The sequence below is a fragment of the Marmota flaviventris genome, chromosome 2 (assembly GCF_047511675.1).
Source record: "Marmota flaviventris isolate mMarFla1 chromosome 2, mMarFla1.hap1, whole genome shotgun sequence".
NCBI lineage: Eukaryota > Metazoa > Chordata > Mammalia > Rodentia > Sciuridae > Marmota > Marmota flaviventris.
The window spans coordinates 109,029,089-109,051,004 of NC_092499.1; the positions used below are offsets into that span (position 1 = coordinate 109,029,089).

At 39.6% G+C, this 21,916-nt stretch overlaps 1 protein-coding gene across 4 annotated transcripts in view; it reads left to right on the top strand.

The window, feature by feature from the left end:
* The window catches only part of Tln2 (talin 2), a 405,661-nt gene that overhangs the window by 205,324 nt on the left and 178,421 nt on the right, over nucleotides 1–21,916 (top strand). For 3 of the 4 annotated variants that reach the window (XM_071608339.1, XM_071608342.1, XM_071608340.1), the window contains one exon: nucleotides 20,526–20,697. In XM_071608339.1, the coding sequence (XP_071464440.1) occupies nucleotides 20,562–20,697 (136 nt within the window). In that variant the 5' untranslated portion in view covers nucleotides 20,526–20,561. Of the gene's footprint in view, nucleotides 1–16,111; nucleotides 16,193–20,525; nucleotides 20,698–21,916 lie in introns of those variants that run through there. The other variant, XM_071608341.1, reaches the window with a different exon arrangement.

Sequence of the window (21,916 nt, forward strand, 5' to 3'; positions counted from 1 at the left end):
GGACCATCTGCAAATGTCATTGCCTGCATCTTGCAAACCATACAAAACTGTGAAGCTTAGCTCTTTATTAGCAAGTGTGCACATCAGCCTTTAGACAATGACTCAGGCCCCTGACCTACTTTTCTGGTTATTGAAGCTTAAATGAACCTGTTAGAAGAGTTCTTTTAAGTTGGAGTCATCTCGAACACACCTGGAACCTTGCGAAGCCCTGGCCTATATCAGAGCCCCCTCCACTGGACTGTGGTCAGGCTTGGGTGGCTGCAGTGTAAGCTGAGGATTTTTCAGTACCAGAGACCTAATTAAGTCATCCTTTAAATTGAATCAAAGGTAAGAGGCATAGGCTGTGGTTCAAGCAAGAAATATGAGGAAATTCCTTCTACCATGAGACTGTCTCAAAGGATCCAGCCTCCATCCTGTTGGAAATTAGCGTTGCTGGAGAGCAAGAGGAAGCAGCAGCTGCTGGAACAGTGAGGCTTCCAGGACCTGGCAAGGGCAGGGAGAGTGCAGGGACTCCCACAGCATATGTTTTGGGGGTTGCTGGGGAGCAGGAGCTGAGGCTGATGGGCGGGGAGGAATTTTAAATGGAGCCACCTGTCTTTTCAGAGAACAAGACTTTTCTAAATCTAGCCAGTTCTGGGCTTCCATGCCACCAGCCTGGTTTTCAGACTGCACTCTGGTGATGTCATTTTGCTGTAGGCTGCAGAGATATGAGTGAGATTGGAATGAATGCTGAGGAAGGACTGCAGGCCTGCTCACAGGTTAAGATGAGGTAGAGAGGGGAAGGGGCCATCAAGGCTATAGGTGGGTAGCATTTCCCTATACAATCTATTGGCATTCTGCCCCAAAGAGCATAGCACATTCTCTCACAGGCCAGAGAGCAAGTTCAAGAGTATGCATTAAGTGAGAGTGGTGACTTGTGCCTGGAATTCCAGCTAATAGGGAGATTGAGGAAGATCACTTGAACTCAGAAGTTTAGTACCAGTCTGGGCAACATAGTGAAACCCTGTCTTAAAAAATAAAAAGGATGTGTGTGTGTGTGTGTGTGTGTGTGTGTGTGTGTGTGTCTTTCTATACTACTAATTTCAGTCTTTCATCTTAATGAATTTCAGATATTTGGAATAAGAACACCTATAAGAGTACACATGAGATATTAACACATATAAGGCATTACAACAGGAGGTAGTTATATATTTAAAGATTTTAAAATTATGAACAAATAATTTTACAGCTCAACAATTCTGTCTTGTGTTGGTCAGAATTTTGTTCTCTGTGGCTTAGGAAAATACAATTATTTTTGTTGCTATTCTTCTGTTTGAACAAGCAGAATAAAACAAAAATAATTGTTTAAGGTACATTTTGCCTAGAATCATAACATAATTAATTTTCTGACATCTGCCAAGATATTGTCTCTTGTTTCCTGATTACAGTCAGAATTACAGTCAAGATTACAGTCAGACTCAGGCCAGAGCACTTTTTACTTTTGTTGGAAAAAAAAAACGCAACTGGCCTTTGTTATTTTCTTTCCTACTTATATCGTCCTAAATAACTCAAGACAACTGAATGTAAGAACCTGAGGTTGTATTTAGCTCTCTCCCTGCTGTGGCAAGCTGTCAGCAAGGATGTACATCCAGACATAATGGCACTGGATACTAGGAGGCCACTCTGAGATTACCTGGTCCTCACCACTTATGTTAACAGAGGAGGAAAGTGAGACTCAGAAATGATAAATGTCTTGTCTAAGAACACACAGCTCTTAGAGGCTAGCGTATGACTGCTAGAGGAAGCTACAAAAATGAGATTTTTAGCTAGATCAGCTGTCTGTGGCCACTACTGTGAAGCTGACATACAGAAGAAATGGAAAACGGCATGAATTGTGTTTGATGCTGGATGGTGAACACAGGGGAAACTTGGGGAGTGCAGGGTTAGTTGCAGCATGAGGAGGAAGCCCGGTGTGTGGCCTCTTGGCAGGTGTTCAGTTACATTAACATAGGTATTTACCCTCTGCCCTGCCACAGTAGGATCCTGGACATATTTGGGAGTTGAATGGAAGGTCTCAGGAAGTGCTGGGAGTGGAAAAACTCGAGGAACAATTTGCTTTTTTTTGCTCCTGGTGCTAGCCACGCCTTTATTGCTCAGGCCTTTTAAAATTTCATTATCACTGAAGGCTAATGTAGTTCTAGTAGTTAGACCATTTTGTTTCTTGGCAAAAGAGAATTCTTAAGGGGATGATCCATCCTTTTGAATGTATAGGAAGTAAAGTTAGATATTAAATTTTCTGTATCCTTCTGCCTTTTGGTAGGGAGGAGCTATGCCCCAAATACCTTATTTGCTTTCATCATGAGAAGAATTTATAGGTATTCCATTTCTGTCTTACTGTCTCTTTGTCCATCCTGATGGAGGGAGTTGGTGAATTTTGGGAGCCAGCCAAAGAGAGAATTAGGTAAGCAAAGTCTTTTTTTTTTTTTTGCTTTTACTTTATATTTGTGCAATAGTAATACTAATAATTGCAATTATCATTAAGAAAAGGTACTGAATCATGTCGGAAATCATGTTGGAAAATGTTAATTTGTGCTTTTTTGAAGCAAAGGCAGCGTAGACACTGAACTTCTGTGTATGAGATGCATTGTTTTAAAAATATGAAAGCCACATGCATATTAAAGGCTTTGTCTCTTAACATTGCCAGATTTCCCTCTATTTGATTTTTAAAAATTGGTTATTGTGCAGTTACTTTACTAGGGTCAAATATATTAATTTCCTTGCCTTTTCTAATTTCCCCAATTTCTTTTTCTTCTTCTTCTTCTTCTTCTTCTTTAAGAAATCATCTTAAAGCTTCCAGAATGAGTGATTTTTTTTTTTAATTAGGCAATTTCCAGCATGCTCCTTTCCCCTTCTCTTAATTCTTTCCAGGTAGGAATGGGATTGTATTTCCTGCGCCTGGTGTCATGTGGAGTTTTGAAGTATTTAGCATTGGAATTTAATCCATTAGGATTCGGATCATGTTATGACTTAAGTTTTCAATAGAGAAAATTGCAGAAAGGGTGAAAAATCACATGGACTATCAACATAGAAAGAGAACTTCTTTCAGACAACCCTGATCTAGAAATTAGAATTTCATAGTCGCATTGCCATACATTAGATTCTTTACAAGAAAGTTTAGAATAATACAAATGCTAATTGATAGTTATTGCTTCATTTAAATCTCATGTTGCAGTTACTTAGTCTGAGTAGCAAGGTGAGGACTATAATTTTCCTTTTCTTTTACTAGTAATTCAATGTATAATCCTGGGGTAAAATTAAAATGATTGTAGTCTTGAAACCATTCTTGTACCATGGGAGCTTTCCTGGCCTTTTAAAGCAACAGATCCAGGTTTCACTGTGTAGTCATCCTGGGGTGACCTGTATAGGCAAAATCCCAGGTAGACAATTCTGTTGAAATAGGAGCAAAAGTTGAAATAATATTGATATTTAGAAGACTGTATTCAATAGACCTTTAATAAATGTTGGTTGAATTAAATGGAGTTAGTGTAAGCATGTATGAATTATAGCCAAGACCATGTGCTTTTTCTATATCTGTATTAAAATACAGGCATTTTTATTTTTTTAAATATTTATGTTTTAGAAGTAGTTGAACACAATACCTTTATTTCATTTATTTTTTTTTTATGTGGTGCTGAGGATCGAACCCAGGGCCTCACACATTGTAGATGAACGCTTTACCACTGAGCCACAACCTCAGCCCCAAATACAGGCATTTTAAAAAGGAGAATCTAGATGTTAAGTCTTCATAATTGGCACTCCTAATTAAGATCGAGGTTTGGGAGAAGGGTTGGACTTGCCTGTGTAGTAATCATGAGAAAAGGAAGTATGACAGCCAAAGTTAATGGGATATTGCATGCCCCTTCCATAAAGGGAGCCCTTGAGAGGAGTTTTTGTTTGGAAGCCCCTTAGAGAGGCAGTCCATTCATAAGAACAAATACTGGAGCCAGAAGTTTGCTTATTGTTGGTAGAAACAGAACAAAGAGCCCTTGGTGATCTAATGGGACTCCATCAGAAAGTAAGGATATTCCACTGCACCTTCTCACCGTCCAGGAGTTCCCTGCCCTGATAGCCTGCAGGGATTCCCCAAACAGTTCTGGAGATGGACCTGCTCAGCAGCTTAACTCTCAATTTTCCATTTTTCATATCAGAAATTTTGGTGGTGGACCTCATCTAAATTCTGCCACCTCCTAGTGTCACCAAATTTGCATGATCTTTAATTGGCACACATGGGAGAAATATATAACTGGCACATAATGGATGATCAATAAATGGCATTTCCATGACTTCCTGAGATGGTTCTTCCACATCAGCTACCTGTGACATTTTCCCAAATAATACTGATTCCAAGATCATTCTTATCCTAAGAGAAGAACACTGAGCTGAACTTCAGTAGGTATCTTGGTTTGTCTTTTTTAACCTGCCCTCCTATGTTAATGGCCATTAGTTTGTGTATTTTTCTTCCAAATGAGGAATTTTCAAATTTGTCCTGACATTCTGAAGTGGGCCTTTGTGGAGCTGAGCTAGGAACTCTGCAGGTAGTAATTTTGTTTTGTTTACAAGAGCCTGGCTTAGAGCAGGTGTTACTGAAGTGGTTGTTCCCTTGAGAATAACTGATATACTGATATTTGCATATTTTCTATTCATCTTCCTAAATGTTTGTCTTTTTAGTCCTTCTTGATTTTCTCTATTTTTTCAGTGTTTTGAGGACCTAATATAAAGCAACTATTAAATTATTTAAAAATAGGAGAAAGCCCAAAGCAGCAATTAAGATGGAGCTCTAATTTGTTTAAGCCTTAGAAAAATCCCTAAGAAAATCCATGAATATTCTAAAGGCAATTGGAGGAATGCATAGACTATTTCAACACTCTCTTCCCATCATTCTTAATTTAGATAATCTTCTGTGTCAGGACATGTTATTTTTTGTTTGTTTGTTTTGTTTATGTCGAGAGGGGATTTTCCATTGTATAATATATAAGAAGAATTTACAGAATGATCCATGAAACACTGCACAGTCACATCTGCAGTCAGACTTAGTTTGTGTTCCTTTTTGGATATTGCTTAGTCCTGTTGATTTCATCATGTGCGATATGTAGCTTGAAAGAAATTTGACTTTAAGAAATCTTTAGGCCATACTTTAGGGGATAGCCATATTCAGAGCATATCGCTAGTGTCCCGTAGCTTTTTACTTGATCTTATTGGTTTGAAGATGTTATTGCTTAATCCATTTTAGTTGGCTACTCATTAGGAAATTATAGTCACTGAGCCCCATCCCAATTAATCCTCAAAACACTGAATTTCTACAGTTACTAAAGATAATTTCAGGAAAAGTTCAGTTGTTATCTCCTCACTCCTAAGTTAATGTTGGACTCGGAATTCCCTGCCTTTCCTCACCTCTACCATTAGGTGAAAAACAGAGGAAAGCTATTTCTTGGTTTTAATGTTAGAGAAAGATACATTTGGATGCCTGCCTCATAACACATGTGAAAATGAACTCAAAATAGATCAGATACCATATCTAAATGTTATGAGAAATAAAACTATAAAACTCTTATAAGCATGAATATAAATCATCGTGACCTTGGGTGAAGTACTGGTCAAAAGCATAAGCCATGAAAGAAATTGTTAAATCGGATTTCATCAAAACTAAACTTTTGGGCATTAAAGGACACTACCTAGAAAGTGAAAAACAACTTATGGAATGGGAGAAAATATTACAAATCATATATCTGACAAGATTATAGTATCCAGAATAGGTAAAGAAATCTGATAACCAAGAGGGAAAAGGCAAATAATCTAACTCAAAAATGGACAAAAGATTAGAATAAATATTTCTCTAAAGAAGGTTTACAAGTGGCCAATCAGTACAATCATTGGGGACATGCAAGTCAAAACTATAATGAGATATCACTTTACCTACTAAGATGGATAAAATTTTTTTAAAGGTAACAAGTGTTGAGATAATATGGAAAAATTGGAACCCTTGTACACATCTGCTGGGACGGTGCACATGCTTTGGAAAACCAGCCTTTGCAGTTCCTCAAAAGATTAATCAGAATCCTCATGAGTCAGCAATTATACTCCTAGGTATGAAAAATGAGACTGTTTGACAGTGTATGGGGACTCTTGAAGATGTTGTAACCCAACCCCTTCCTCTTTCTTCCTGTCCACCATGAAGTAAGTGGCTTCCTCTGCCATGTACTCCCACCATGATGTACTGCCTCATCACAGGTCCAAAAGTAACAGGTCAACAAACCATGAACTGAAACTACCAAAACTGTGAGCTAAAATACTTGGGAAGAGGACAGACTGTGCAGGTAAAGCCACGCTTTTGGTACCACGAAACAGAGCCAGAAAACAGGACTAGAGTTTAGATGCAGTAACTTGAAGATACCCCCTTAGGAGTCCTTCAGTCTAAAAAATAACAGGACATTGAGAAGGGCCCCCTAAACACCAGCAGGATTTGACTCCTTGGTACTTTGGTTTTATAGTCCATTCCACTATATTTGTCCTGTTCCCACCAGTCCCCCCTGCCAAACAGTGAGACTTAGCCTCAAGAGTGTACATCTTGGAAGTGGAGGAGTTCTGCAGGCAAGAGGCCCTTGTCCCAGAGGATGGCCCTTCAGCAGCCATTCTCCCTGCTCTAGTGGCGAATTTGACATTGATTTCTTGTTTCTCTTACTCCTCTCTGGGGATATATCCCAAAGAAATCTAATGAATGTATTTTTTGGTCTGCATTTATTTGATGCATGACCTGGTGGCTTGAGTAGCATTGTTACCTTTCTGCTTTCTTATTATTATGTACCACATAACTAAATCAATAAAGAAGAGAATAGAGAAATAGCTCTGCTTAACATTTCAGGGGTGATGGAGTATTGGTGTCTATACATATTTATGTTTTTCTGAGAAGATTCTTGATTCTTTTTGACATTCAGACTGGTTCATCACTGTGGAGGGGTTCTGTGTTGGGGGCGATTGGGGGAGGGGTAGAAAGATGTTTTCCCCCCAGTAAATTTTCTAGATGTCTTTCAGAAGATAAATAGAAAAGAGGAAAACTCAGAAAGGAGGTTTTCATTCTGATAAATTATTTCTTTCTCCCTGGGGGCTTTTCTCACCCAGGATAATAACAATCAGGGGAAACATGAATATGTAATGAAGCACTCACACACACACACACACAAAATAAATAAATAAATAAACAAATAAACTTGATTGCCTAGCAGCTTCCTATGAGTTCTGTAGATTCCCATTCCTCCCAAGTCCTCTTCTTTCTCTTTTGCATTTGTCCCCCTCCCTCCCAATCCTCACTTCAGCCTTGTCTGCTGGGGTTGCTGCCTTCTTTCTCCTTTGATTGCCACAATAATGGCTGGATAGATAGATTCCTGAGAACAACCTAGAACCCAGCCACATGGGATTACTCCTATCAGAGTTCTCAGGTAGGGAAAGGGGGTGGACAGATGAAGTGAAGAAGCAAAGCTGTGGTTCCTTGCATGGAAGTCCTTGAGCACACCTTCCATATTTAAGAGCTCAGCAGGCAGATAAGCTGAGGGGAAGGTCTGCCCTAAGTTGGATTGAATTGCAGCAGCCTTGTGTTAGAAGTAGTGGTTATGCCTGCTGATCAGGGTTAGGTCTTTGGTGATTAGAAAATGGCAGGTTGACTAGTATAAATCCATGTAATTTGGGGATGAATAAAATCTTTTTGAAATATTAAGGCCCGTGAATTTTTTTTTTAATGATAAAAGTTGAGGTCAACTGAAATAATGGAGGAGAAGGAGTGTTTTTCTGGGCCCTTAAAGCTGTCTTCAATGAGGAACTCAGAATTAAAGGCAACAGTCTCAGGAGCACTCAACAGCAAGCAATTGTGTGTCAACATGAATTTTAATGGAGTGTCTTAGTCTATTAGTGCTGCTATAACAAAATACCCAAGGCTAGGAAATTTACAAACAATAAAAGTTTGTTTCTCTCAGTTTATAGATTAGGAAGTCCAAGATCAAGGGACCAGCAAGTTCAGGGATTGATGGAGGCTTCTCTTTGCTCCTGAGATAGTGTTTTGTTGCTGCCTTCTCTAGACAGGACAAACACCATTTCCTCATGTGGCAGAAGGATTGGAAGGGTAGCAAACTTAAAGTACTAATCTCTTTGTGAGGGTTTTTGCCTTCATGGCCTAATCACCTCCTAAAGACCCATCTTTTATTACTGTTGCTTTTGGAGGTTACATTTTACTGTGATTTAGAAGGGGGCACAAACATTTAAAACAATGCCAAGGAGCCTGTTAGTGAATTTTTATTTAAGTCAAGATGCCTTCTGTAGCATTAATAATCATCCATCTATTTGTTTACAAGCCTGATAGTTTTATAGTGAGATATTTTTAAATAACCTTCTCTCCCCATCAGTACATGATGACACTGGTGTTAAAACCTATCAACGGTAGTTGGCTTGAGAGCTGTGGTGCAAAAGCCCACAAGTATAAAACCACTGGGTGTAGCCACTGGACCACACTAAGAGGGTAGCCACAAAGCCTCTGTGAGTACTAATTGGAAATTATCTGTGTTCTCTCCATTTCACATACATATTTATCATCACATATTTCTAGGCAGTGTCAGAAACTGCTTTTAGGCCTTCAATTATTACAAACAAATAATTAACCAAGGATGAAGTCTCATCCTGGGGACTTGTGCCACTGTATTGGATATTATTGAGGTTGAACGGCTCTTACTTGTTTGTGCTAGAGGCCAATTCTGCTCTGTCCCACATGGGTTTTGCTTCAGAGGGTCCAAAGTGTTCCATATTAATCTTGGAGTCCTTTAGAACCCTCAAGAACTCCCAGCCACATAGTCTCTTTGTTATGACTTCATCCTTGAATCACATAGACATTGGAAGGCCTTTAGTGATCAGATCAACTGAGGTCCTCTTGGAGACTTATCACACTGCATTGCTCTTTGTTTTCTTCCCCCAACCCTGTGGGAGCTTTTGGAGAGCAAGCCTGGGCTCCTCTCTCGATGAAAGCATTGGTCTAACAAATGGCCCTCAGGATTCTACCTAGATCATGTGTGTGCTGGGGGAGTTGAAACCCCTTGGGTGCAAGATTAACCTTACTTGATCCTGTTTATTGCCCTCACATCTCAATGCAGTATCTTATATGTTTTATGTGATTGATAAATAGATATTGCTTAATCAGTCTTGCTTCCCCCTCTCTGTTGTTGTTACCTAGCCTTAGAATCTGGACCTTATTTTCTGTGTCCACTAGACTAATGGACCATAGATATGTCTGCATGTTGGGGTAGTTGTGCTGAACATGGGGGGAGATTCCACAGAGAGGCATCCTGTCACTGTTACTTTACATAATGGAGCAGTGGTCTTACAAAGAAGAAAGCCATTCCATTTCATCAGGATTAGAGTACTGAAAGTTAGGCTTCTGTTGTAGTTAAGTTTATTTAATTCCTGAAAGATGTCTATATAACAACAACAGCAATCAAAATTGGCCAAATCCCCAAATACTAAGGTTCTACCACTTCAATAAAATGTTATGTAGGATGCTTATAGGCAAATGTGGAAGAGAGTAAATTCTACATAGCTTCATAGATCCTACTGTTTAAGACGTTTTCCATGTTGCAATGTAGCTTTGTTGGGTAGTACAGAATAATGGTAATGTAGCAAGGAGCATATGGGGTTAGGGTCCCACCCTCCATTGCTTATCAACTCTGGGACCTTGGGTACAACATATATGCATGCACTTGATTATGCCTTGGCCTGCACCATCACTTGCATCTATGCCTATGCTTATGTGTTCATAGGCTCATGTTAATAATTTCTCCACAGATTACTACTTATTGTTGATGCTATTATCAGTCAATTCATGTCAAAGGACCTACTTTTAGGAAAATTATAATAATTAAAATTGGGCCCCACTTAACCTGGATAAGTATGTCAGTTTTATAGGTTTTTTATTATAAAGTACCACAGACTGCTTATATTATTAAATGACGGAATTTGATCGTTGCATGGTTCTGAACCTGGGAAGTCCAAGATCATGGTGTTGGCAGCCTTGGTTCCTTTTGAGGCTATGAATGAAGGGTCTGCCCCCGGCCTCCCTTGTTGGCTTAGAGTTGGCCTCTTTTCCCTGTGTCTTTACATCCTCTTTTCCCTGTGTCTTTACATCACCTTTCTCATATCTAATTTCTCCTCCTTTTATAAGAAAACCAGTCATTTGGGGTTACCCTGCATTAGTCAGCATTCTGTCACTGTGACAAAGTATCTGAAAAACTAACTTAAAACAAGGAAAAGTTTATTTTGGCTCATGGTTCAGAAGTATCAAGCTATGTTGCTTTGGGCCTATGACAGCACAGTATATCGTGGCAGGAACATTTGTCACTTCATGGTGGCAAAGAAATAGGAAGAGTTAGGGTTTTGGCCCCCACAGGCTGGGGATCAAATAATGAGCCTTTTGGGAATATTCAAGATCCAAACTATAGCTAATTAATTCATTTTAACTTGATTGTCTCTGTAAAGACCCCATCTCAAATAAGGCCATAGGCTCACAGGCTGTGACTAGGGATTAAGACTTCAATATATGAATTTGAGTGGGGGGGGGACACAATTCAGCCCCCAACACTGATTTAGGTATTCTTTTGGATGACAGGATGAATATCGGTTTTACAAGCCAATACTGACAGATGACAAAAGATTGTATCATAATCCCTGTTAATGAGGCACTTTTAAAGTCAAATTCCCTTAGTCTTGACATTTCTTTAGGGATCCTTATCTTTTGCTGTTTCTCTCTTGATTCGTCTTTGCATTTCTTTCATTATCTTTCCACTTTTATCTTGAGTATTATATTTGTTTTTTAAATTGTTTTCTAAGAATAAGCCTGGGTTGTAGATAAACAAATAAATGTGACAGTATCTTAAAATAAGCCTTTAAAATGCTCTGCTATCCTCAGTTGTGCTGTTGAGAATTCATCATTTCAGGTTCCCTCTATGGGGACATGTTTTTCTTCCTTGTGCTTATTGATGAAGTGAAATTTATATGTGCAGACTTAAATATGATTTGTTTTTGTTATTTGGAAATGGAAATCTTATTCATAACTCACTGATTCAATTGGCAAGACTTTATTTTATTAAGGATAGGATAGATGATACTCCATCAGAATATTTCAATTTAGTTAAAATATTTTTGTAATTCTGGTTCAATCTGGAAGGCAGTTCTAGAAACTTGGGCATACAGAAGTTAGAGTAATGATATTTACCAGGTACATCCTTACTATTTTTTGTAGTAAAGTTGAATTCAATTTTTTCTTCTTCTGTTATTTCCACTGTTTGCAATATATTTTGTAATTTATGTTAAGCATCTATCTCTTCTCTATTTTCTGTAAATCTGGTTTATTGCATGTGCCAGATGTTTTTTCTCCAATTCATTCCTTTGTCCATTCTGTCTCTTAATCTGGTCCCTTGTAGCCTGAGTCTTGGATGGCAGGATATTTCTGTGGAGCGGACTGAACTATAAAACCTGGATTGATTATTGGCTTTCACAGTGGCTAATGCATATTCATTCAGCCACCCTATAAATCAGACTGCTGATTAGGGTCCCCTAACTGCACATTAGGGTCCTCTAATTTCTTGTCTTGATATCTTCTGAGTTGTTCTGTAAAAATATCGATAATTCCTTTTAAAAAAAAGAGGATATTTGGATTAAGAAAATCTGAAATAAAAAAAGAAGATTTCAAATAGAAAAAAATTATTACTCTAACCTTATTTCTGAGAGTGAAAACTTGCAAAGAGTTGGTATGCACAAAAACAAAAACACAGCTAAGTATTATGTTGTATTATTATAGTTCTATTGAAAATAAGTTTTCAATAGAATTTGTAATATTGCAGGAAATTATTATTATGAAATTAGAATGGAGAAAATTAGATACAGAATCATATATAGTATATCATCTCAACTACTTAAAAATATGCAAACTATATAAGGAGATGTATCCAGATGTTAGCAGAGCTGAGCTGTGGTGAACTGGGGAGACACATGGAAGTCTGGATTGAGACAGATGGGTTTAAGTCTTACCCTCTTTGTGTGTTTTTGTTACTCATACTGCATGAACTGTATTAAACCTGCTTTGTCCAGGGTGAATGGGACCTACTCACAGCATCAGTAAACAATGTATTTTCTTCAGAATGACGTACAATAATGCAACAAGTGCAAGTCAATTATGAGTGAAAACATCAATAATAAAGAGTTTCTGCCATTTTGCTGCTTTCTTGGATCAAGCATTATATTTATTTCTCTATTTTAAAGAGCACATATTATCATGGACTCTGACATCTCAAAACTGCTGTGTTTGGGTTGCACTACTTGGGCCAAGTCTCAACTCTTCAGTACAGGATTATGTGAAGATTTTGGTGCTCTTGTCTCAGAAAAATGGCCTAGAATCAGTACCAGGCACATATTCACTTATAAGTTGGCTGCCATTATTTGCAAATTTTTTAAATATATGTGTTATTACTCTTGCATTCTGGAGAATGGGAATATTTTAGCAGGGGTTTATAGAGATCTATATCTAGTTTATGAAGGTCTGAACCTAATGATTTTCAAGTTGGAGATAAAGGCTATGTATAATTTAACCACAACATTCTAACATTTAAGTATAAGATGAAAGATGAAATGATCTTGGAGGGAGTAGTCATACCAAAGGAGAATCCTTTGGAAGATCAAATGCAATCTGCGAATGCTGGATTGGTCACCTGATGACATGCTGATGGACTGGAATCTTCAGAGATGAAAAATTCAGTCAAGTTCCTTAATTCGTTTCAGTTTTCCAAATAAATGTCAGATTTTCAGGTCAGGTCTCTAACAGAAATGCTTTTCTGATTTGTGGTTAATGGATTAAGATAGATAAGTGGCAAGAATACATTTTTAAATTCTCCTTCCTTTTTTCTTCAAAATCTCTTCTTCAAAAACCACATGCTTTGCCTTAGCAAATGACATGCCCTGTGGTTTTACAGCCTTAGAGTCACTGGTCCCGCTGGTGAAAGGGAATGGAGCTAAAAAGTGGAGACTTTCTCAGCTTCTTAAGTGAAACCACATGCAATTGTGTTGATTTGCACCATCACTTCACAATCCAAATCCATTCTGCCATGACAGATGCTATTCAGTGGGGGCCACGACAGTTTGGCATCAAATTAAGTACAAGCAGGAGGAAGGTTGTTTGAGAAAGAACTCGTGTGCAGTTCTTTTCCCATCTTCCTCCAGGTTTGATCTGGAAAATACTGAATTTTACTCCTCCCATCCCCAGATCATTGTAGGGCAAAGCTTTATTTTTTTCAAGTGAAAGCTAGTAAAAGTGTACCCATCACAGTAATGTGCCTTAAAGACAAAGCTTCTGTTTATCAGCCTCCGCAGCAGCCAGGAGCATCTGAGATTTTATAGGCTTGTCAGCAAGGGTCAGAAAAACCAAATAATGGGAGGAGTTATTCCCAGTTCCCCAAATGAATGGTAAATAATTCACAGTTCTCCTGGTCTTGACCTTTACTTTTATTTTTATTCTATTTTTTCTTGGACATGACCTTTTATTTTTCTATCATATCTGTTTTTGTAAAAAGCCTATTTTCAATCATCTGAATAAGTTAAGGTACAAAAGAATTCAAACCCAAAGTTCAATTCAGAGCCACTTTCTTTCTGTAGCTTGCAACGAGGGAGAAAACAGCAGAGAGACCAAACAGTAGAGTTCAATAGGACTGGAGCATAAGGATGACTTATTCAGCAGTCTTGGCCATCACAGGTACAATGAGATTGCTGCAGAGCCAATGCAACATTTAGTCGTCCAACAAAAAAAAAAAACATATTCCACATGCAAGGAAGTAATTCATTTATCTTCCCAGATCCTCTGTTTTATAATCTGTGAAAGAAAGATGCAAAAAAGAAAAAAAATCACTCTTACTTTCTAGCCCATTAAGCACATCCATTGACACTATGTATTTGAAAGTACTACAAAGCTCTGGAGCACCAAAGAATTACCAGGAGATAGCAGGTGGTCTAGCAGAGCACCTGAGGGCCAGGGCAGAGATCAGGCCTGCTGGCTGTGGGAGTGAAAAACTAGTGGGTAGAAGCAAAGCCAAATGCTGGGCTGGAGGGTTGATTAACAAAGAGATGCTGCTAAGGAGGGTAGGGCATTTCAGATACATGGGCTAAAATAATTAGGCAATTGTGCAGGGATTGAACATACATCCATGTGGTTAGTGTAGAGAGTTCTTATGTGTGATTTGGAAGTGGGCAGATGAGGCTCAGTGGTGGATGGGGCCTTGATCCTTGGGCTAAGCAGTTTGAACCCAATTGCCCCTGCATTTCAGAATGCTATGTGCATTAAAAATCAGCTCTAAGTAAACCCATAAAGCTTTGAAAACATAAGCATCTGCTGCCCTCCCTTTCCACATTTCTTCTAGCACTTTCCCACTCACTGCCAGACTTCTGTATTCTTCTATAGCACGCTACCATTCCTTCTGCAGAAGCTCCTCATAATAAGGCATCTTTAATAAAGGGAAGCTTTCAGCTAATTTGCCTGAAAGGTTCTGAGACTTAGCATTCTAAAACAGTGAGAGGTAAGTGCACATACACACTTTTATAGCAAAGTTAACTTGGGAACAAATCTTTACAAACAATGAGAGTCAATGATGGAATTTCAGGTGCCATTGCCAAAGCTGTCTGGTGATAGAAGGCTGAGTTGGAGGGATCCTTGGAGTACACATCCCTGCGGAGCCCTCTCGGTTCTTGTGGCCTTGTGAGGAGGTCTTCTAGTTTTCTTGCAGTGTGTTGGGAAGATCTCTTGACTTCAAGATTATAGTTTTTTCAAATGAAAATGGCAAAGAGTACCAAAAGGGATTTTCATTGTCTGGAGTCTACATTGTAGGCACTTTCTCTGGTTCTTTTAGTGGAGGGAGAAATGCTGACTTGCCCCTCCATTCCTGTTTTAAGTAAATATACATTAGCCCTTCCCTAGGGACTTTATTGTGAGCAGTTCACTTGGCCCTTGGGGAGCAGCCAGTGATTCTTAACTGATGTGGCTTTGGTTCTTTCTTGAGTTTTTTGTATGCTGAGATAAACTTTATCTTATGAGCTTGGGGTTGAGCCTCTATGGTTCCTGGAACTGATTGTCAATGAGTAGCCATAATTTGGTCTAGTGTGATACTATGTATTTGAAAGTCCTACAGAGCTCTGGACATCCTTTAGTCTTGACATTGGTGTGAATAATTCTTAATAACTTTTTAAAAATCAATTTAAATATTTCCATGAAGTACATAATAATTCTATAAATATTTATTGAGCATCTACTGAGTGCTGGGCACTGAGCTGAGATTCAAACGTGACTATCATAATGCAGCCCTTGTTATAGAGGTCAGGAGGGGAAATGGCCCTCTCATGACAAATGTATTCCTGATACCATGTATTATAGACATCTTATTTCTGGTATACTGGGAACAGGCAAGAATATACAATGGTGGCCCTGTGGGTTACTTAGGGTCAACCACTACCTGGGATTTATATGGTCCTACCTAGCCTGTTGTTCACACTCATTGGGTAGCTAATCATTTCTCCTGTGCTACTTCTCCACTTGACTTTTAATGATGGTTACTTCAAGTTGAAGTATTCAAAGTCAAATAGTAGTCCTGGCCTCTCTTGCCTCTTTGAAGAAAACTAATGAGGTTTTCCGTCACCTTATTTTGCTGTGGAGGGGAGCATGATTGTCTTGGACCATGGATATGAGTCACATGGAAAAATCATGTCACTTGTGTGCATTGCTGTTTTCCCTGAGCTTATAATTAGCGCCTTTACAAATTGTATATATGGGGATAAGGGGAGCTGTTCCACTAAGGCTTTGCCCCCTGGGTTCTCACCATTTGAGAATGGGTAGGAGGGGCACTGTTGAGGTAGGAGGGAAGACAAGGTTGTTAAGGAGAGCCTGAGAATTCATAGAAAATGCATCTCCTTGACAGAGCTAGACAGGAGAAGAGGCCACAGGGGATCTCCAACTGCCTGCCTGCTGGTCCCTTCTTAAATACAAGACAGCCATCTTGCAGGGAAGAGTTGACTTGACCTATTTTCCTGATGTTGGTACACCCCTGGCTGTGCCTGGTGTGCACAAGTGTATGGAGTCTGAATGCTCAAGGTGAGTAGCCAAGTATATGAGCCCTGACAGCCTAGAGAGCAATACAGAGGGTAAAACTTTGGCTTTTGCGGGCCCTTTGTGTAGCTATGACCCAGTGCATGGTGGGTTCTTACCTGCTAGAGGAACTACTCCTCCCTTACGGAGGAGCAGATAAGAGCTGGAGAGAAGGGAAAGCTCTTTGCTGGGCACTGCTTTGAGAAACTAGAATTGCTCATAGGAGCTTGAGATGTAAACACAGTTGAAGGATAGGTTTATAAAGGCCTCTTTGTTATGAGGATATTTGGTTATGTGATACATGTAGTTATCAAACAGGGCAATATAAACCTCCAGAGCAGATATATATTAAGTGCAATATCCTTCCAGTGGGTAATAGTGGAGAGGGAATGGGGATGTATCCAGCTCTTATTGTCCTGTAGATTAGAGGCCCCATTAAGATGAGGTCACCTGGCCCTCCAGTCTTTCCAAGTGACCCAGCACCTCTGCTTAACAGAGGAGTATGCAGAGCCCCAGGAGTGCCTCCCTTAGGTTAACACTGGGCGGAATTTATTGACAAACCATAGGGTAGGAACTGATTGTGATGCCAGCCATGCTGTGTGGCTAGTAGAATTTTTTTCCTCTTGAGCCCTTGGGTTGGGGGGAATCTGAGTGATTTCAAAGACAACAACCTAAGAATTGCTCCGCAAGCACACTCAGGTTCACAGCTCATCCTCAGCTAGCACTATATCTAGAAAAAGGCATGTTATGTGTCTTGCATAAAAGATGGCACAGAATCTGTGTATTGAACCAAGGACTGACTAGAAGGTAAGGCTCCATATGAACAGGAGTTTTGTCTATCATGACTCCCTAATGACTGTTATCTACTAGAATATAATAGATGCAGGATAAAGAATAAATGAATTTTGCAGCTCAGATGTAGCTGAATACAGAAGTATTCTGCTTCCAGTGTTTCTCCAATCCCCAATCAGTAATAACAAATCCTAAACTTAGCACTGTCTTCATGCCTTTTATGAATTTAATTTATTTAATTCACTAGCAACCTTATAGGTAGATCTATTATTCTCCCCCATTTTAATGAGGAGGAAACTGAGGCAGCTGATAACCAATGAAGTAACCAGCTCAGAGCTGTGCAGCTGGTAAGGCAGGGAGCATTGCATGGCCCTCACTTACCAGGCTGAAATCCAAGGGGTGGTTGCTCATCTTGACCAATGATGGGCATTTGTTTTGGAGAAGAGGTGGCCTTGGCTGGAGCTGGGCTTGTTTGTCCCTCGGTGGACTGGGATGAACCTAAGAGGCCTCCTGGGCTGTTTACAGCACCCTGGGAGTAAGAAGTATTTATTTTAAAAGGAGGATGTCTGGGTTTCACCATTGGTTCCATTGGCTCATCTTCTCCAACATATGCTACAGAACAGTTTCTGTATTGGTCTGAGTAACCTTCACACATATAACAAGGGCCCAAAAATGGTCAGAGTGAGAAGAGATTATGAAAGGAAAAATAATGTGAATTTCACAAACTTTTATTCTGTCTTTTACCAAAAGGTAAAAGAAAAGAAAAAGTCTTAAGATTTATTCTGAAAACATACATTCAAATTAGGGTAAAAGGAAAAGGAGTAGCCAGAATAGGGTCATAAAATAGAGGCAGGGATTAGAAGGTAACACCACTACAAGCACTTGCGCACAAATTTGACTCTGAGCTTCCTTGTAACTAAACCAGAAAAGGAAACCTGATCAGCCTTCCTAAGTCTGCACCATTAAAAAGCTTGGAGAAGTAGGAATTAGCAGAGGGCTTAGGATACAGAAGTGAAAACCAATGTCAGTTGCAAGCTGTCACAATGCTGTGCTGCCCAGAAAAATGTGACAATGGAGAAGGAGCACACATCTTTATCAAGACTGTTGTCTGAGCTGCCTTGTTTGCTCAGGATGTGTAGTGGATGTTGGAACCTGAGTGGCCTTCTGGCCACATTCTCACAAATGTTGGAAACATATATTCATTTTAAGTTGACATTTCTAAGTTGCTACTCTTTTTGCCATAGGATAAAGCAAAGTACTTAATGCCAACAGGTATTCAATTTGAATAGAATCTTATTCTATCATGAATGGTGCTAAAAACAGCTCAGTGCTACAGGTTTTGTGAGATAGTGACTAAATCAACACATTGACTTCAGACCTCATCTAGGTTTGGCTACGTGAGTTACCATCTTGCAAGATAATGATAAAAATGCTTTGTTTTATTTAAAAGTTTTAGTTTATCAGCATTTCTTTATATTCTTTGTTTTAAAAATATTTCTGTGAAATAAATTTTGGTCTTGTTTCATGCTTGGGAAAACTTAATAAAACAAGGAGCTGGATACTAGGGTTTTTTACTCTTCGACCTGTGTGCAGTGCCCTTTGAGAGTAATTTGTTTGGCTTTTTGATTTTTTCTTTTATAATGTGTTCCCATGTAGTAATAGTGATAGTTTTGAGCTATACTTGTTTTGGGGTGATATGAAAGTTGAGAACATATACTTCTTAATGAGGTACTCCTCATTCTGTTGACCATCTACCATGACCTTGCCTCCATTCTATGTCCTCCCTCATGAAGTGTTAGGATGATATGTGGAAATCCAATGAGAATAGATGGCTAAGCATTGAGTTTGTTAAGAAGCTCCTTCCATGACAACTGGTTGCTTCCTGCTGTCTGAAGGGCAAGAGAGGAGAAGTGATGGGTGTGGAGGTCCAAGGCATTGCCAACTTGAGATTGAACTTGGATCACAATCTCCCTATCCAGCACCTTTTCCATGGACCAAGATTTTCCAGCTCCCCTCCTCTCCAAAGACCCAGAGTTAGCAACATGAGCCAGAACCGGAGTGGAGATAGTGTGTGGTGAGAAGTAGCCTTTGGCTACCCTACCTCAATCACTATAATAAGGTGGAAACTATGTCTACATGAGTATCTTCCTAATGGAATTGATATGCACTTTGAGATAAAAAGCCTCAAAAAGCATAAGATTGAACCTCCTACACTGCCCCCTTCCCAGTAAGTCTGCTCAGGAGATGAGTTTGTTCCTACAGAGCCTGCCCCTCGCCTCTATCTCCTGAACCCACTGCTGCGCTCAGATTCTGGCCCTGCCCTCTTATCACCATTGCCAGAGACCACCGAGTTGCCAGATTCAATTGTTGTCTCATTCCTCGTCTTATCTGACTCAGTCCACAATTCTCATCTCTCACTCCCTAGTTTTTCTAGTGTCTTCTACCTGGGTTATAACTCCACCTGATAGAATGCATCCCAAGAACCACCCCTTCCCTCCTGTATCTCCAGTAGCCTTCATTGTCCAGTCAATTTGGACAAATTTCCCCATCATGTTATCTTATTTTGCTGCTTTCCTAGCCATCTGCTTCCCAGCTCTCTGAGCTTCTCTCCTGTGATCCTCGTGACTGTACCCCAGAGCCTTGCTGTGTTCTTCAGGGCTCACTGCTTCTGTCTGTGTCCTCCGCCTCCTCCAGGGCTCCAGTGTTCCATTCCACTCTGCCTTCTGCTCCCAGGCCTACATTATAGCTCAGTCTTCCCTTTCAGAAGGGAATCTCTCCCTGAATGCTAGAAGGGGAGCAGTCATTTGCTCTTGTGAAAGCCCAATTTTCAGCATGAGAAAGGTAGCCTTCATGCAACAACGTTTATAATACTTGTCCTGGGGAAAGAAAGGGATTAGACATCCCATCCTCTCTGCTGCATTCCATAAACAGCATCCATGACATCAAAGACTGTGGCCTTCCCCACTGAGGGTTACAACTAGCCATGCTTATAGATCTCAGCAGTTCAGGAAACCCTGCAATTGTCACCAACCCCAGGGGACAAACCAACCCATAGAGTGAGCTACAACACAGAAAATTTGTCCATTTATCTCTAGAGTTTAAATTTCATTGCCCCAAATTGGGAAGATAATTGGCTAAATATGCCTATAAAAAGAAGGGTGAAGTGTAGATGTTATATATGGCTTATATAGTCCTTAATATTGCAAATGTAAACTTATTGGATATTTTGAAATTCTCTTAATATGTCAGCAATCCTACCACTTCCCAGGCTACAAAAAATTGATTTGATTTTGGGCAGATTCTTTGTAAATGCTGTTGTTAATGAAGGAGTAGTGTATCTTGACATTCCTCAAATAAGAAATATTTTCGCAGATAAAATTCACTCAGAATGTAAACAGCAGTCAGAATGACTTCACAGAGGGTTAATCTGGATGGTGGATTTTAAAATTGACTTGAGAGTTCAGTATTTTGTTGCTTTGGTGTTTTTTGTTTGTTTATTTTTTCCTATAATTGTGAGCATCAGGGCTTGCCTCTCTGTGTTTTCCAGAAGTTCTAAGTGAGACCCTTCGAATCATCTGGGAAAATGGTGGCCCTGTCCTTAAAGATTTGCGTCCGCCATTGCAACGTGGTGAAGACCATGCAGTTTGAACCATCTACAGCTGTGTATGATGCCTGCCGAGTCATTCGGGAACGGGTACCAGAGGCACAAACAGGACAAGGTGGGTCGTGGGTTACTCACTAGCTTCTGAAAATCTATGTTCTTCACTCTGTAGCTGAAGGAACAGATACTCTGAGTGTGCACGTGTCTCCTAGTGTGTATGTTGTAAATGAAATGTCTTCCTAGACTGGATACTCCTTGCTTCCTGTGTGAGGCTTGTGATTGATAGTGTGCATCTCAAGTCATCAGCAAGGCCATACCTCTTATCTTGACCCTCCCACATGTCAGCATGGTGCTCTAAAGTTTACAAACCACTTTTTGATATATCATCTCATTTGCCCTATAAAGGACAACAAATCTGCCCTGACACATATTGGTTATTTATATCCTGAGCCCTGTTCCATGTGCAGGAACACTTTTCTCTGCTATCAGAACCAGGGCAACTCTTATAGTACAAGCCCTTTGAAGGGAGTGTTTTGAGTGGGTGTGTTGTAATATACTATGTTTGGTGTTTGAGTAAGCCACTGCCCCCATTAATCTGAGTTTAAGCAGAAACCCTTGATTCAATTGACTTTACTTCTCCCATTTTATTTTCTCCACATTCTCTTTCCTTATTTAGGTGTTTATTTGACTAAAGTTGAGAAATCAGGGTCACATTAAGTGGAGACGCCTTTAGTGTGATATTAGGTAAAATTTTCCAGAAAAAATTGGAAAGATAATAGTCAAATGTAGCATTCAGAGTTGATGATAAGTAAGAACAGGCCTTTGGAGAACATCCAGTTTTCACAAAATTTCTGATCCTTTGGTCTGAAAGTATTACTGATGTTATTCAAAATGCTGTGCTGTTTTTAGGGTACTCCGAAATAAAAAGAAAAGTTTGCTGACAGCCCCACTTTACACCTTACTCCAAGATCTGAATGACCAGTCAGTTCTGATGGCTTATGTTTTGGTTCCTTTTTTGTTCTTTTCTCTCAGATTTTTAAAAAAACTTTTTTGGGGAGCTGGGGCTGTGGCTTAGTGGTAGAGCGCTCGCCTAGCACGTGCGAGGCCCTGGGTTCAATCCTCAGCACCACATATACATAAAGTTATTGTGTGCAACTACAACTAAAAATAAATAAATAAACATCTTTAAAAAAATTGGGGGGCCAGATTTCCATAAGGTCTGGTGAAGGTATAAACTGTTAAAGACCTGGAAGTTCTTTTCCTGAGAAGCAGAAGAAGCTCAGATGCTCTTCTGGGTCTCTGAGGTTTCCTTAATTATGTAAAGAAAGAGAGAGGTC